Source organism: Miniopterus schreibersii (genome assembly GCF_964146895.1).
Source record: "Miniopterus schreibersii genome assembly, chromosome: 11".
NCBI classification, from domain to species: Eukaryota; Metazoa; Chordata; class Mammalia; order Chiroptera; family Miniopteridae; genus Miniopterus; species Miniopterus schreibersii.
The window spans coordinates 53,783,105-53,797,640 of record NC_138111.1 but is presented as its reverse complement, the minus strand read 5'-3'; the positions used below and the strand labels follow the sequence as shown (position 1 = coordinate 53,797,640).

At 38.4% G+C, this 14,536-nt stretch overlaps 1 protein-coding gene across 4 annotated transcripts in view; it reads right to left on the bottom strand.

Annotated features, from left to right (window-relative positions):
• Positions 1 to 14,536, bottom strand: part of SH3GL2 (SH3 domain containing GRB2 like 2, endophilin A1) — a 185,869-nt gene that overhangs the window by 114,153 nt on the left and 57,180 nt on the right. Inside the window, exons 1-2 of one of the 4 annotated variants that reach the window (XM_081151651.1) lie at positions 4,873 to 5,062; positions 3,753 to 4,007 (exon numbers count right to left, since the gene is read on the bottom strand). The exons of 2 other annotated variants lie outside the window; for them this stretch is intronic. Coding sequence is in view for 1 of the 2 variants with exons in the window: in XM_081151650.1 (XP_081007776.1) it covers positions 4,873 to 4,905 (33 nt within the window). In the remaining variant the exon portion in view is untranslated. Of the gene's footprint in view, positions 1 to 3,752; positions 4,008 to 4,872; positions 5,115 to 14,536 lie in introns of those variants that run through there. One more of the 4 variants, XM_081151650.1, reaches the window with a different exon arrangement.

Sequence of the window (14,536 nt, the reverse complement as noted above, 5' to 3'; positions counted from 1 at the left end):
AACAACTCAGCCTCAAGTGTGAGCTAATACAGAACCCATGCTCATCTCTTACGCTCCTACCTATGGGTAGTTAATCCAATTCTGAATGTTCATCTATAATAGCTGTCCAACAGCATACAATTTTTATGAAGCCATTAAAATGACATAGAATTTTAATGTTCAGAGCACTGTAAAATAACTATGCTGAAAATCCTCCACCAGAATCACAGAGAGGTAGGGTCAACTTCTTAAGCTGCAAGAATAATAATTAAAATGACAGCCCAGTTTACTGTGTGCTAGACACCATTTTGAAAGCTTTAAATACTTTAACTCATTTAATCTTTAAAGTGACCCTATGTCAGAGCAACTATTATTATCCCCATTTTACATACTATAAATCCAGAGCACAGAGGGGTTCAGTAACTAGCCCAAAGTCACCAGGTAAGTGCCAAGAACGTTAACAACTAGCTGTTTCCTCATTTAACAAAGCTCATTCAGGTACATTATCCCTTCTGACCCTTATAACTGCCTTATAAGGCAGGCATTTTTACTTCTGTCCCTAATTCATAGACAAAGGAACAGACAGAAAGCTAAGTAACTTCCCTAAAGGCACAAGTTATAGAGGAGCTGACCTTAGAAACCAAGTCAGCCAAAACAGCCTACCCATGTTGGTTGTATGACCGCCTACTGCCAAGACCAGCGATCTCACCTCTACATGGTAGGACAAAAGGGGAACCTAGAGGACTCTCTGACCCCCAAAATCTCTCTCCTCTCTTGCCCCAAAGTTTACAACTCGTTATATGTATATGCCTTTATCACAATGTTTACTATAATATATTAAAATGGCCTGTTCATGCATCTCTTTCTCTTACTAGACAAGAAGCTCCTGGAAGGCAAGATTATGTGCTGTTCATCACCCAATAAACTAATTCACAATATAAGGTACCTGCTAACAAGTAAGTAGCAAAAAAAGCTGAACTGAAATGCCAATTCAGTGTGCTTAAGTTTATTAAATCACAATCCCTTTTGAGGTGAATGACTAAACATTATTTATAAGCATTCTCTAGGTGCAGTCACATTTTATTTATAATTTTAAAAGTTTTATAAATCTATAGTACCACAAAGTACTTTTGTTAATCTATGCTTCAATTATGTACTACTTAATGACATTTCTGAAAGTCATTAAATAAAATCAGCTTTCCAATCCTCATCAAAAGTAAACAAAAAAGCCATTTCTTCTTTTATTAAAATCTTATTTTCCTAACCTAAACTGTATACTATTTAACTTGTTTGGTAATAACATATATATTTTAAGCAAATTGGAGTATATCCATTGAAAAGCATTTTTTGATAAGCATAAAAGATGTTCAGGAATGTTCCTCAAGAGATCCGAATGTAATTTAAACAGCCACCACTAGGAGTTATTTCTTCTTTGCATACCTAAGAACAGAATTAATTTCAAAAATATTAATCATAGACATATACTTTATTTATTATTAAATACTTGTAATGCTGCAAATACAACAGAGAGACAAGGCTACCCATGTTACTTGCAGTCTACAAAGCAATGGCAAGGAAGTTATTTTTCTAAATTATGGATGTCTCAATATTTGGATTCAGTATGAAAAAAATTCAACTTTCAACAAACTGTCTATTTTATAAGGCCAATAACTCTACTTATTTTATGATATACAGACCAAATAGTTAATTCTCTGAAAATATTACGTATTAAAGAATATTTAAATTTCCTCTATATATCTATCCATGGGTAACTTCCTTAGTGAAAATCTGTCCATAAAAATAACTGAAATTAAAGCACTCCAATATAAATGATGAGACAATATTGTGTACAGATTCACAAACACATTTATGTAGAAAATAAAGAAATTTAGTGTTGCCTAACTAACAAATAGGTAAATAACGATTAGAAAACCAATCTAAGGACTGAGCTCTAAATTAGTCTACCTCTTTCATTCCAAAAAAAATGAAGCCGTGCTTCTCAGTAAGGTAGCCGCCTAATAATTGCTTTGTTTAAGGAGCTGTGGGAAAGGAAGAGAGGAGGATTTCACAGTATTCTTTACATTCTTTCTCCAACCTCTCAACCCATTTTTTCATTTAACCTCAAGTTTTCTTTTTCAAATATCATCAGGTTGAGCTTTTATCATGTATTCTATTTTTGAGGAAGGGAAAATCCCAGAACTTTTGTATCGGTTGGCACTGTATTACCAGCAGGGACCAAAATTTCTTAAAGCAAACTAGGTTAATGACCATAAAAGTTATGTGACTGAAGATTCTGGGTGGGTCACAAGCAACTGTTTATCCAAAGAACATAAATTTTAAGCTTATCTTTGTATTTTCAACTTTTTTGTCTGAAGCTAGAATTTGGTCACAAATTTTCTCTAATCCATTCTCTCCCATTAAGATATGATATAAGCTTACTTCATATAGGGAACAAACCTCCATAAAATTAGCATCAGAATTAGTTTTCCTTTGTAATGAGCAGTTCACTTGCCCATGAAATTAAGGCTAATGTTACCTCAAAGCCACTGCTGAAGTTTAAAGTATAGCTGTAATATTTTTACTGCTTCTGAAATGAAACTGAGCTTATAAGTGTATCTGCAGATACTCCAAACCAATTTAAAGTTCTATATGTTGAATACTGGTGCTTTTAGCCCTGGTCAAAGCATGCATATATTTTGTATGTGGCATCTAAACCAAAACTGTATCAGAATAAAAGCATATTACTAGAAACCAGGACGCAAAGATGGTAGAGGAAAGAGATCACTTATACATGCCCATACTTCATTCCAAAGGAGATTTCACGGCACTAGAACAGAGAACTTAACAGGTGAGCCAACCTCAAGTCAGTCCTAACTTAAAATGTGCTAGATTAAGCTTTAAAAGTACTTTACTTCAGTCAACAGAAGTATATGTCTGTGCAAGGGCAACATGGAACATTCCCCCATCCCCTGCCACCACCACCACCACCACATACCGACACACACACACACACACACACACACACACAGAGCGTACATACACACACACACGCACACACACACTTCTCTTGGGACACAGCAGGTTGGGAGTGACATGGGAAGGAGGCTCTCTCCTGCTGAAGGCAAGCGCTTAAGGAAGGCATGGTAACCCTCAGAGATCACTGGGTTCTGACCACTGGGATCAGATATGCTCAGTGTGCTCAAAAACTGTGCCTGGGGGTAGAAGGCCAGAGAAGGCAGATTCTGAATAGGAGACTTCACCTAAGTCAGCAGATGTGAAAAACGAAGGAAAAGTACTTCACCATTTAAAACATTTACTTTTTAAGTGATATATTTAAATAAGTACTATTTTGGGGTTTTTAAAATGGCTTTCGGTAAGTAAGGTGCAATGGAAAACAAATTACCCCTTAAATCATTTTTGAAAACTGACTATTCAGACTCAGCTTACAAAGGTACATAATCAATCCTTTGTATGAAACGTGTTGTGAAATATTAAGTCCTGCTGCTGTGTGTTTTATTAGAATGGACTCGGTTCACATCACCAATGCCCACGCTACTTGATCAGAAAGGCAGACAGAAAGTGCAGTTGGTCACCCAGTTGCCCTGTCTCGGAACTGAATTTAGGGTGAGGGAGAGGGAGAGTCTGCGTGTGGGGGCTCCCGCCCTCATCCTGCCACGGCTGTTTGAGAAAGGAAATCCTACGCAAAATCAGGAAGAGCAGACAATAAAACATCGTCTAGCTACTAATTTGATAATAAATTACAGTCTCCTGACCTGCTGGGTTGTGATTTTTCTTTTTCCCTTCGCTGCTTTCCACTCAAGGAGCTGGCTTAACACCTCTTAAGAGTCAGAAGCTTTTCCAGAGAAAAACGAAAATGCATGCTGATCCAGTTGCTCTCTCATCGCCTCCCTCTGCGGAGGGATTTTCACAGGATGACAAAAAACTGTTTGATCTGAGAGCATCTGCAGAACACCGAACCACGCTTCTTCAGGGGCCTGTTGAATCTCACTGAACTGTGCCGCATGTCTCTGTCATTAAAAGTAACAATTTTTTTTAAAGTAACAGTTTAGATAGTTATTTTTCACTCATACATTAGAGCACAGGTACAGCAGCGTATTATACTTTTGTCCCAAAACAGCTTGTCCCCCCACCCCCGGTCAGCACATTATTAGCACACTATGTTTTGTTCGCATTAGCTTCTGGTTAAGACGGTCAGTGGCAACCAAACTCATTTTCACCCACAACTTTATTTTCATAAACTTTCTTTCTAAATGTGTTCTTCTTTTCTCTTACAAGAATGCCAGACAGGATAGACCTCATTTTTATCATTAAGTTCCATTCCTTCCGAGCCCTGATCTCTACCTGCGGGCCAGCCTTCCCGCAGGAACCGGGCTCGGGGACGCGGCTCTCCCGTGAGGCCATGGAAACCCGCGCAGGCCCCTCAGCGACCGCCACCCACTCCCGGGCTAACGAGCTCCCCGAGCGCAGGGAGGAAACACAGAGGTCCCCCGCTCGCCTGCAGCTATTCAGAGACACTGCACAGAAACCCATAGGAGAGGGAATCACCGCAGCAAAGAGAGGTTATGAATGACACATGGACACGGACGCAGAGGAAGGACAATTCCCGCCTGGCAGGGCAGCCGCCGCAGAAGCATGCCCTTTCCAGCCTGGGGCTCTTCCTCCGCTGCAAGAGGAACCTCCTTGGACTCCCCATTTCCTGCCGCCCACAGCTGCCAGCCTTCTCCTTGCTCCCACCTCCCAGCAGCAAAGGCCAAGCTTAAAGGGCACGATAAATAACGACAGAAGCCCGGCTGTGTCAGCACATCACACAACTACTTTTCTCAGGGTTTAAAAAAAAATCTTTCTAGTCATTTGTTTTGAGATAAATTTTACGTGTTCTGCAGAGCCTCTTGTGAAGGTCCCCATGAACGCTGACCGAGGAGGATCTGTCCTGTTCTACTGCAGGACCAGCCCAATTCACCGGCTCTGCTCTCAGGTTCAGCTGCTGCCACCCTTCGGGGCTCCATGAAAAAGGCAGGCTCCTCCGAGCGCCGATTATCTCAGCAGCACACGGGGCTTCCCTGGCCCCTCCCCACAGTGTCACCGCACAGTGTACGCGTTAACCTCGAGCAATATGACTTTTGCATGCTCCTCCTATTTGTGACTGTGTCATCCCAGAGATTCTAATGCTAGTGACTCTCCTCGGACTCTGCTCCCACCGTGAGTCAGTCCTCTCTAGGCTTGCTTGTAAAATGGGAATGAGAGCTACGGGTCTGTGTTTCAAATTAAAGGAGACTACTGTGGGATGGCACCTAGCACAGAGGCAGATACACAGAGAGGAACTCAATGCATGAGAGTTCATCTCTTTCTTTCATTCCCTCATTCTATCAGATTCATTCATTCTCTCTCCCCTGCCCCCTAGACAAACCTAACTCCAAACCAGTTTCCCACGGAGCCACACAACTCCTGCTTCAGAGAGGGCCTTGTTTTCTCACTTAGAGAAAGGTAAGTGGTTCTCAATATAAGGCATCAGTGAAGAAATTCAGTAAGAAAACACCATGTGGCAGCAGATCCTGAGACTCTACGTGGTCAGGTTATATTCTTATTTTTACTATTTTGAACACAATTGGATTCTGTTAAGCTAATATCCTGTGTAGATTCTCTGCCTCTCTGTTCATTGCCTGTTATGATCTTTTCTTCTATTTCCCCCCTGACTCCCTTTTTCCATCAAAGTTTTCTAGTCTCAGGTGGATGTCATTATCAAGGCAGGTGATCATTCCAGAGAATTCAAAGTGAGTAAAGAGAAAATTTTAGGACAGCTTAGGAACACAAAAACTATGAACGAAAGACAACAGCCCCCCAAAATCTATATCATACCTGAGAAAACCAACTCAAGGAGCAGTCCAGAATGAGATACAAGATAAGAGATTTGGAGGCTACAAGTAGAAGCATTAGGAGTCTCAGAAGAACGCAGGAAAGTAAAGAGATGGGGGAAAATAGCTGGAAAAATACCAGGCAAGGATGACAAAGAACTGGAGGCTGAGGAAGAACATAAGGCATTTGGTTTAAAGACTTGCCATTGGGAGGTAAAAAAGAAAAAAGCAATGTAAGAAAATAAGCAATAAAGAAAACAAGCATGGTAAAGAGAAAACACAAAATAAAATGGCAAAAAAAAAGCCCAACTGGGCAGTAATTATAATAAGGTAAAGCAATGAAACTTTAACCAAAAGACAAACTCTCAGATTGGATTTTTTTTTTTTTAATCATGACTCGAACAGTCAACATTAAGGTACGGAAAATATATTTCAGAGAAGTATAAAATGGAAGAAAGCCAGTGTAGCAATTTTTACTATCAGACAGAATTTGAAGCTAAAACATCATTAAGACAAAGAGAGAATTTGCCTCCTTATAAAAGAAATGATGCAGAAGAAAAATACAACAATCACAGAAGTATTATGGACCTAAAAATGTGTTCACAAAATACATAAGTAACCAACTGACAGATCTACTGGGATAAATATATCAACTATTCCCACTGGGTAATTTAATATGTCCCCCCATAGGAATTGACAGGAAATTTAAGTAAATGATTAATAATATTACATTACATACAATATTGAGTCACCCCTCTCAGAAATGATAGAGAAAATTCAAACACAATAATTAATAGTAACGCAAAGAACTTAAAAAAAACACAGACTACCTGTTCCTCTTAAGCACTCAGAAATACTCACAGATCTTAATCATTTCATAGCCACAATGGGATCCTCAAAAAATCACCAAAAGTTCAACAAATGATATTCTTACCTCAATATTATAAAGGTAGAAACAAATAATAAAAGGATAACTAGAAAATATCTGACATATTTGATATATATATGTAAAAAAAATAAAAAATAAAAATGTGTGATTTCAAAAAGAAATCATGAGAACTAAACATTTTTAAGGCATAATGACCAGAACTTTCACCAAAATTAATGGGATGCATCTGAAACAATAACAGTGGGAAATTAAGTGAGCTCTAAATACCTTTAATAAAAAATAATAAAGATTTAAAAAGAAGCTAATAACTGAATTCATTAAAGAGGACAAATCCAAGAGAAAAGCCGGATTAGAAAGCAGAGAATAAAATTATGGGCAGAACTCAAGGAACCAGAAGAAGATAAAAACAACAGTCCTGATTAATAAACCACCAAGGGGTGTTTTTAGAGGCTAATAATTCAGAATAGCCACAGGAAAGACTGATGAGAGAGAAGCAAAGAAATGGCAAAGATCCCTCCCCCACACCATAAGAAAAAACAAAATCCAAAGAAAATAAAAACAAAGGAAAAATCACTGACATAGTGAGCGAAGGAACAGGGAGGGTAAGAATTCAAAACAAGCAATACCAACATTAAAGATGGAAAAATGCTGGAAACAGGCAACTGACATCTTGAACGGACTGAAAGAAAATACCACCAACTGTCTTTACCCAGTGAAAATATCTTGTAAATATATTTTTTTCAATTACAGATTACTTTCAATACTATTTTGTATTAGTTTCAGGTGTATAGCATAGTGGTTAGACAATCAAATGCTTTACAAAGTGTCACCCCGATATTTCCAGTACCCACCTGGCACCATATGTAGTTATTACGGTATTAACCCACGTACCCTATGCTGTACTTTACATCCCTGTGACAATTTTGTAACTACCAATTTGTACTTCTTTTTAAGAGAGTCAAAAACCAAAAGAATTTATCACCCACAGGTCATTAAAAATAAAATCAAAAGGTATAAGGTAAAGAACTAATGGGCGAGTTCTGCAAAACTGTCAGATACAAAACCAATACATGGCATGAATAATACTCCTCTGTACTGTAATAATCAGTGTGGAAATGGGAAAACAATGGACTAATTACAACAGGAACAAAGAGACAATACAGGCGCGACAAAAGTAAGATTTACAGTTGTAAGTACGTGATACAGACTTTATTCTTATATTATTGTTTATTAATTATTGCATTATTTTCCATATGAACAACTATTAACCTACTTTTGCCCCACCTTGTATATCTAGGAATTAACCTAACAATGACTGCATAAGGTTCTCAAGAAGAAAATGTTAAAATCTTAAAGGACATTCAAAATCTCTGAATAAATGGAGAGAGGAGATGCTCAATGACAGGATGCACTAACATTTTAAGGATGTCAAGTTTCTCTAAAATTAATTCATAACAGTGCATTTCTTACAAAGTATCTCAGGAACTGGCAAGAGCTTGACAAACTAATTCTAAAAACATATACAAAAGAAAAAAAAAAAAGAAAATGAATAGCTAGGACTTTTTTGGAAGAAAATAAAACAAAAGCTGAAGGTGCTTATCCTGCCAGATATTAAAATGATAGTAATTGAGAACAGCAAAAATCTAATTTAAAAAAAGAGTCAAGAAACAAAGTCCAGAGACAGAAAAATGTTTGTTTCCTTCCCTCCTTCCCCTCACCCCACACAAATAAGGGAAAACAGAAGGACCAGAAAAAAGGTCTGGGTCAGTGAGAGTTGTTAGAATTCGAGTTTGGGGAAATTCTCATGATTCTATAATTAGGACATCAGATGAAAAGGAAGGAACCATGCTATGTATTCCCAAGAACAAGAAACACCTGTGCGAGAGAGGCAAGGCTCAAGCTGCTCCAGAACAAAGAATCATCATGAGCAATCTCCTGCTTTTATATACACTAAGTCTTCCCTAAATGTCACTGATAGGTTCTTGGAAACTGAGACTTTAAGCAAAACAAGGTTTAATGAAACCAATTTTACCACAGGCTAATAGATATGAACAAGAGAAAAGTTCCACAGCACACGTCTGGCCCCCCAAAAATCACCAAACTTCTGAATAAAGACCCAAAAACACTTCTCATATTAAACACTGAAGTAAATGTGAGCTATACATACACTGAATAAAGATTCATAAGAACAAGTGCGATAATTATTTTCCAACCCACTTATCCCAGTTCAGGGTCGCGGGTGCCTGGAGCCTGGAACCCACCCTGGACAGGACGCCCTTCCTTCGGAGGGCGCATGACACACGCACTCCCTCAGTCTGGGACAATCAGACACCCCAGTTTACCTCACGGGCACAGCTCTGGGGTGTGGGGGGGAAACCAGAGTTCCTGGAGAAAACCCCATGCAGACACGGGGGAGTGTGGCAACTCCACACAGACAGTGGCCCCGGACAGGAATCGATTTTTTTCTCTCATCAACGTGATAATAAAACGACATCATTCAAGGACCTGCTACATTACAAATACGACCAGATTCTAAGATGCAGTGATATCTGCTTTATCCTATAAGGTTAACATTTGCCTATGATTTTACAAAAATAGGCTTCAGTTAGCTGATCATGAGAAAGATGGCCTGGATATCACCTCAAACACCTTCAGCCAATCTGTAAGAATAACAGGATGATTCCAGTTTGAGAAACACAGGCCAGATTTCATGTTCTTTGTGTACCTCAAACTGTTACAAAGATGTCATTTATTTCTAGCTTAATTAAAATGCTGGCAGGAACCACAATTTATTTATTTTATATCAATACACATGTACAATATTTTATTTCAAAACTGAGCTGAGAATCTGAGTGAAAAGTATATCATCTCAACTGTGGTTTTAGTTACAAGTCTAATCAGAGCTGGTATGAAGTCAAGTTTACTCTCTCCAGGGAAGTTGTCATTGTCAGGATATTAGAAATGTGTGGGACACTCAATAAAAACTGATGGAGAGGAAGGCTTTTCTTTTAGATTAAAGTATGAGTCACTCTACATTTTTTCCAAGGAGAACATCTAGACACATTAAATACCATTTTGGCACAAACCTGTCAAAATTGTTAACTGTGATTTTTCTTCCTCATGTCTCATGGATGTATAATAAATCGGTTTGAAGTATTTATCTGTTTGAAATTTAGGCTTAATAGAAAAAATATCTTATAAATAAAAGAAAGAAAAAGAAAAAATATCTAATCTTCTATGAGAAAGAGTTTTATCCATTTTTTATTCGAAACAACTGAAAACATTATTTTCTTCATGCCTGAAATCAACCTTATATATGTTTTTATTAAAAGAAAACGTTTACCTCATTTGAGCTAAGTCTAAGGAAGGAAACTCACCTGTGTAAGTAAAACAGGCGCATAACAAACTAGTTTTTCATTTGAAGTAAAATACGTAAGTTTTATGGCACAGCCCACTGCCCTCTGAAATATCATACATTTGGTAACTTACGGATTTATCTTTGTCATGCCACTATTAATTTTTTTCACTTAAATCATACTGAAAACATAAACCTTTTGACCAAAACAGAATGCAGTATTTGTGACGTAATTAAACCAAGCTGTTAAATTCAAAATATGGCTGTAATTCTGCCTCAAAAAATGTATACTGTAGAACCTTATGATGAATACTTGAGTTAAGAGAAAAAGACACAAGAGCCCACACGGAGAGGTTTATTTGTATACCCACACTCCATGAAATACCATGGCACTCAGAGTAAAAAAATCCTTGATAAAGGGGTGTGGTTTTTTGTTTTTTATTTTTTTGTTTTTATCCGCACCTGAGAATATTCTTCCCACTGCTTTTCAGAGAGCGCAGAGGGAGAGCGCGAGAAACATCGATGTGAGAGGCACATCGATCGGCTGCCTCCCGCACGCACCCCCACCGGGCCGGGACCGAGCCTGCAACGGAGGTGCTTGCCCTTGGCCGGAATCAAACCCGGGACCCTTCAGTCCGAGGGCTCACACTCTAACCGCTGAGCCAAACCGGTCAGGGCAAGGGGTGCTTTTTGTATCTAGGTTTCACTGTAATAATGTGAAAAAACACTGACTGATGATGCGGGGCACAGTCCATGGTACATTTGCTTCTGGGTTCTCATTTTAACTGACCCTGTCAGCTCCTTTTAGCAGCTGTTTCCATCATTTCAACCTGAGTGAACCAACCTAGCGTAGGAAACGTTTCTGAGCATTTCACACGCGCTGAAACACAGAAGTGAGGCAACAGGTGGGATCTGTGGACACAATGATTAGAGCCCTAAGAAGCAGCCTAAGTGAAGCCAATGGCTCACTTGCTGAGCAGCTCTGACTCTATCGAGGTGCTATCTCAGTAGGTTTTAGAAAATGAAGTATTTAATAAGGGCAACAAGAAAATATTCCAAGGGAACTCTCCTTCTCAAGTGTCTAAATAATTAATTTACCAATGGAAGAAATACTACATATTTTCTAGCAAATTAAATTGGCAGGCTGGCTTTCCAGAGAAGGATGAGCCTAACTTCTCTGCCTGGCATTCATCTTTAATGATCTGGCCCCAAATCACCTTTGTTATCAGGTTCTTACCCTCCTTGGGTGCCTTACTGTAGCTAAACCGGCTATCTAATGGCCCTCAATCCCGTCTCAATACCACTGTGCATGCATTCCCCAGATCTCGATGGCGCTCTTTCCCCCAAGCTCTCATTTCCATGTGCTATGTAAATCCTGCTGAGGACGCCCCTGGTCTGTGAGTGCTTACATGCCACACATGTGCTAAGTGCCTGATATATATATTTATCCTAAAATATACATATCTATTTATATTTACCCTAATCTTTACAGTCCCTTCCCCATGGTAGCCATAATAGCAACTACATTAAGTACTTACTACATGATACCAAGTGTTTTTTAGCATGATTATATTTAACCCTCACAACAAGCTAGTTTGATATCCCCATTCTACAGATGAGGAAGGTGACACTTTGGATGTTAATTGTGGGAGTTAGGAAGCCCAGCTCTGCGGTCTGCATCTGAATTCCCAGCTCCAGCGCTTGCATCTTCCTAAAGCTGCAGTTTCTTCAAATGTTAGAGTGTGTATGTCTAACAAGAGCTCTTTCACAGAATTGTTGTGAGCACTAAATGAAATCGCCCACATAAAGCATTCGGCATGGCATCTGGCGCACAACAGGAGCTTGCCGGGCATTAGCCCACAATATCTAGCATAGTGTTTCTCATGTTGGAGAAACAAAAATATATTAGTAATGAGAGAATACTCCATTTTTTCTTAAAATTTCTTTTACAAGTCAATTTAGAAAAGCGGCTTGTACCCTGTTCATTTCAGATAATCAGAAAACAAGAATGGAAATTCAAAATGTTTATGTATTGAGTTCACTGATGCATCTTTCCTCTCATCTGCTCCTACAAGCAGCATGCACTCCAAGCAGTGTGGAGATGGCGCTTGAGCTTACCTTAGAGGGACTGGAAAAGCTGTTTGGAAACACTCCTGGGTCTTAGAAGCTAAAATGTAATATTTTACTCAAGCACAGATCTATAATATTGGAAAACTGATGAAATAATCAGCATCTACCCGCAAAAAGGCTCCTTTAAAAAGCTTAATAATACTTTTTAAAAGTAAACACATCAGGTAAAAACCAAACACAAAATTTCAACTTTGTTATAATCAAAAGGAACATATAATCCTATGTCTAAATTAAATTTCAGTATTTTACTTAAAATTTATGCATACATTTCTAAAGGCAAGCTTTCCTCTATCTTTTAACATGAATCAATGTGCAAAAGATTTTCACTTTAAACTGACTGCAAAAACTACAAGAGAAGTTTGAAGGACACTGCTGATATTGATATATTTAGAGTTGCTTTTCCTTTTTGACATTTCTGTACCTTATGATGTGATCACCACACTAAGTCTAGTAACTATTACCACGCAAAGTTATCATACTATTATTGACTATATTCCCCTTCACATTTTTCACCCATTCCTCCACCCAGAAATAAACACTCACTTATATATGGTCAATTAATCTATGACAAAGGAGGCAAGAATATACAATGGAAAAAAGACAGTCTCTTCAACAAGTGGTGTTGAGAAAACTGGACAGATACATGCAAAAACATAAAACTGGACCACTCTCTTACACCATATACAAAAATAAACTCAAATGGATTAAAGACTTAAATGTGCAACTTAAAACCATAAAACTCCCAAAAGAAAACATAGGTAGTAAACTTTCTGACATCAGTCTTAGCAATATCGTTTTGGATATGTACCCTGGAGCAAGGAAACAAAAGCAAAAAGAAACAAGTGGGACTACATCAAGCTAAAACATCTCTGCATAGCAAAGGAAATCATCAACGAAACAATAAGACAACCTACAGAATGGGAGAAAATATTCATAAATGATATGTTTGATAAGGGGGCGATATTTGAAATATATAAGGAACTCATACAAAAAAATTAATAATCTGATCAAACAATGGGCAGAGGACATAGACCTTTCTCCAAAGAGGACATACAGACTGCCAACAGACATATGAAAAGATGCTCAACATCCCTAAGCATCAGGGAAATGCAACTCAAAACCGCAATGGGACGCCACCTCAGACCAGTCAGAGTGACTATTTTCAAAAAGCCAACAAACAAGTGTCAGTGAGGATGTGGAGGGAGGGGGACCCTTGTGTACTGACGGTGGGAATGCGGACCGGTGCAGCCACTATGGAAAACAGTTTAGAGGTTCTTCAAACTTTTCTATATTTACATTCTTCCCTGGAATTTAATTTAAAAGTTAAAATTCTCTGCTATTAACTATTGTGCTACGTTAGGCAACATACTGAAAGGAAAAAGAATTCTACTAGGACTAAATGATATGTTCAAACTGATCTGAATATTTGTACAATATAGCCTTCATTTCAAGGGCATAGTAATGTAAGTAAATAAATAAAATAGTCACAGTGTATAAAGGTTTCAAGTAAACCTTTCAAAACACTCCCAGCCTTCAGCTCTGAGAAAATGTAAGAAGCATTCCAGGTAAACAGAGTAAAGGCGCCGGGCCTGTGCCTGGGCCTGCTGCAGCCGACAGATGGTCTCAGTTCGCCTTCACAGCAGCACTGCTGGTGGGCAGTGCTTGGCCCTGCTCCACAGAGGAGAAAACCTGATGAGAGAGGTCCTTTAAAATCAAAACAAATGTTGTTGGTTTTGTTTAATATCAGAAACTACAAGCTCTCCAGTTCAAAATAAAAAATGTGTCCCATAAACCTGTTCAGTCTTTTAATAGTTACATGGAAATAATGCTCTTGGGAAAAAAAAATAGCGCCAACAAATTGGATTAAATTTATTTTTGATAAAAAAAGAAATGACCTCTTTCCAATAGTCACATAGCGACTATTAAAAAAAAACACAAAAGAATACAGTACAAAATGCTTGGAAGAATAACCCCTTATTGTCACATTTAATTAAGAAACACCGTGGAATACTCCACTGGTAGGAATCAATAAGATACACTGGCAGGGGCTACATTTTATAATTTTACTAATTACAATTAAAATAATAAATTACAATAGAATTCACTCATTTTAACTGTGCAGTGTGATGCAATTGTGTACCACACTGTAACCTCTACTGCAGTCGAATGGTGACAAAACCATCATCCCAAAATGTTTCCCGGTGATCCCTGCAGTCCATGCGGTCTCCCAAACTCCAGCGCAGGCACTCGCTGACCTGCTTTCTCTCACTAGTTCTGACATTTTAGATTTTCATGTAAACAGAATCAGAC